At 52.2% G+C, this 3,222-nt stretch overlaps 1 protein-coding gene across 1 annotated transcript in view; it reads left to right on the top strand.

Moving 5' to 3' along the window:
• LOC109292726 (ER degradation-enhancing alpha-mannosidase-like protein 3) overlaps positions 1 to 3,201 on the top strand; it is a gene marked incomplete at its 5' end in the record, with an annotated part of 33,542 nt that extends 30,341 nt beyond the window's left edge. The window contains 3 exons of the mRNA XM_019510285.1: positions 876 to 1,041; positions 2,060 to 2,248; positions 2,755 to 3,201. Of these exons, the coding sequence (XP_019365830.1) occupies positions 876 to 1,041; positions 2,060 to 2,248; positions 2,755 to 2,918 (519 nt within the window). The remainder of the gene's footprint in view (positions 1 to 875; positions 1,042 to 2,059; positions 2,249 to 2,754) is intronic.
• Positions 3,202 to 3,222: the final 21 nt, after the last annotated feature.

The raw sequence follows: 3,222 nt of genomic DNA, 5'->3' as shown, positions 1-3,222 counted from the left end.
GAGTGTGTGAGGGAGCAGTGATGAGTCTCTACCCTGGACTGTGGGGATGTGACAGTGGTTGTGCCTAAGTGAATGAGGACAATGGTGTCTCTTTGCTTATGCACCCATAGTCAAGTGATCCTCCTCTGTAAAGCTGTGTTGAGAGGATTTGCTGGGTAGTGTTTCAGCCTGCAGGTGGGTGGGGTGGTAAAATGTTTCTTGTGGTGACTCCTCAGGACTTCTGGGTAGAAACCTAAGAAGCCCAGCTTGAAGTCTGCTAATGCGATGGCAGGTGCCTGTGGGCTCAGTTTGGTTTGTCTTTTTGTTTTTTTTTCAAGTGGATTGTACATTCAGTCCAGGAGTCTTATGTCATGTCTGAACTAAGCAGCATTCATGCCAAATGGAGCTACATTAAGCTCCCTGGGGAGGGAGATGTAGAGCTGCTGTGAGCAAATCTAAGTGGTCCACATGGTGTCCATATCTGCAGCACTTACCAAGTCTGAACTGGGGAGTCTGAGCTGCCTGGCTGGAACCTGTGCTGAGGCAGGGACTGGGCCCCTTGTGGTGCTTGATGCTGCCAGTGATCCAAAGCATTGGGGCTATCTGTTACCCTGTGATACACGAGAGTCCTGCTGTTTGCCAGGATGGGGCCCTAAGAAACAAACGGAGTTGTGTGTGCTCACAGCAGAGAGAAGGTGCAACAGCCCTAGGAAATGTAAAGAGGTGATTGTAGTAGTACCACATTGTAGAGTCTTAGTTATACACACTCCGTGCACCTGAACCTACAGAAACACCTGGGATCAGAAACGGGGGGCCAAAGCTATGATGGCACAAAACATTGCACGAAGAAAGGAAGGTCACTGCCCCAAAGAGTATGCTGACGTGTCTTGCCACAGGTAAAGGGAAGCCTGGTCCAGAGCGAACCATATCAGGCCTGTTCCACAATTGCCAACCGGGAGGAAGTGCAAGGCAAAATTGCGCTGGCCCAGCGAGGGGGGTGCATGTTTGCTGCCAAAACCAGGAACCTGCAGGGAGCGGGCGCCTCGGGAGTGATTTTTATTGGTGAGTGTCTGGAGCTGTCATTAGCTGACAAGTAGCGTCTCCCAAAGCACATGTGTGTTAGTGGTGTGCTGTTTATCAGGGCAGCATGCAATATGGACGGGAGGAGGCAGGGTAAGAGGGTGGACCCTGTTAAGTAGGTGGGGCGTTGTTTACAGAAAGGGAAAGGATGTTCATGGTGGGCTGGGAATGAGGGGACAGACTGAAAGCGAAGCCACTGGTGTCAGTAACTGCTGGTGTTGGTGAGACTAAAGCAGTTCTGGGATGTGTTAGGTGGGGTCTTTGAAGCAGAGCCCTAGGAAGTGTGAGTGGCCCTGTACATGGCATTGGTGAGACCCCACTTGGAACGCTGTGGATACAGTGCACGTGTGTTTGGGTGGTTGGCATCTTTAGAAGGGGCTGAAAGGAGACTGGGTCGCTCAGTGCAGGGGAAGAGGAGGGCAGTGTCTTGTATGAGGGAGATTTCTGCTATAGAGCAGCCTGTTTTTGCTGGCGGCACAGGCAGATGTCACAGTGACCTGCTTCTGGTAGGAGGAAGACCGAACAGCTGGTGTTCTGGGGCAGTCAGGTCGCTTGTGGTCTTTGGGGTAAAGTGAGTGCTACATGTTGGGTCACATGAACAGGGATCACCTGGGGTTTGTAGCCTTTCTCTGGTATGGGACACAATGTATGCAATCAACCCCTGCAGCCCTTGTCACTAAAAAATAGTTGCCTGCAGGCTCGGGAAATAAAGGGGAAATGTAGCCCAAGTGGCAAACATAGCTAGTCTCCAATGGACAGGGGAGAGCTGCTGGTCTTGTGCACCCCAGAAGCCCTAAGCCAGAAAGTCAAAAGGGGTCAGAATAGGAATAGCACTTTTTTGTCTGTTGTCCCCATCAATAATGTGTCTAGAGCGGGCAGGGAATAGTGCTCCAAGTTACAGGGCTTTGGTCTAAACCAGCATGGGGAACAGCATGCGTGGGTGGGGGTGAGGTGAAATGTTTCCAGCTCGGACCCTGAAAAGCCATTCCCCTCTCTGTAGATGATGCAGAAGGCAGCCGCAGCGAGGACATGGTGCCTTTCCAAATGGCGGGAGACGGCAGTGCTGATGACATTGTCATCCCCCTTGTCTTCCTCTTTTGGAAGGAGGGCCAAACCCTCCTGGATGCCTTGGCCCATCATCGCAATGTGGAGGTGGTGTTGGGTGCCAAACTCTTCTTGCTAGGGGAAGGTAGGTAGAAGACAGAGGAGCCAAGGGTGGGCAGGGGCTGGGAAACAACACCAACTGAGGGATACTTAACGGGGGTGTCATAAGATTGGGTAAGGGTGCCACCCAGTAGTAGCACTGTGAAGTGTACAAGTACTTAGGCATGAGTACAAGATAAATCCACATCTTTCAAGCAGGAAGCCAAAGTGGCAAAAACATTCTGACCTACACAGTGTAGGGAGAAGCAAGCTGGGATGATGCATGGCAAAAGGGGAAAACTTTCTCCTGCATGGGATCGAATTGTACCCAAGACTGCAGTGTCTTTCTGTGAGGAGCTTTGGCGCAACCCCTTTGTGGCTGGCATGATGCCAGCAAATAAAGGGTCAGGTGGTGTGGGAGACAAGGTACAGGAAAGCAGGCAGATGCCAGCTTTGATTGTCAAGTGAGAATGACTGATGCATGCAAAATGAGTCAGCTCCTTTTATATGCATTTTAAGAGCACTCACCCAGTGGCTATTTCAACTTTGTAGACAAAGAAGAGAGTCCTGCATCTCCAAAAGACGCCTCGGAGTTGCTGCACGTTGAGCGAGAAAGATGCTTTCGAGGTGGCTGGGACCAAGCAGTCACGGAGGAGGCCTCTCTCAGTGCCCCAGACGGTAGCTGGCAGCCAGTACCTGCGGCCCAGGAGCACTGAACTGGCCTAGCCACTGGCCGCCCCCCAGCCCGGGGATGCTGAGAACTTGGAACGATGGTGCCACATGACCACAAGCTGGCCATGCAGCCAGGAGTTGGCATTGGCAAGGTTGGAAACCTAGCCACTTACAACCTCAGGAACTTTTACGTATGCAAATTTGTGTGATAGTGCGGGGGATGGCCTGTGGGGGGCGGGGAGGGGTTCTGCTGAAAGACCAGGGAAGAGGACGGGGAAGACCCTGAGGAGGTGGCCTTTGCGCACGTTGGAGAAGGACTTGGGGTTTTTTCCTGGTGTTTGTCATGGC

The sequence above is a fragment of the Gavialis gangeticus genome, unplaced genomic scaffold (genome assembly GCF_001723915.1).
Source record: "Gavialis gangeticus isolate Ggan-Ray unplaced genomic scaffold, GavGan_comp1, whole genome shotgun sequence".
In the NCBI taxonomy this organism is placed as follows: domain Eukaryota; kingdom Metazoa; phylum Chordata; order Crocodylia; family Gavialidae; genus Gavialis; species Gavialis gangeticus.
Note: the sequence above shows the minus strand (reverse complement) of the source record. Positions and strands in the feature narration are given on the sequence as shown.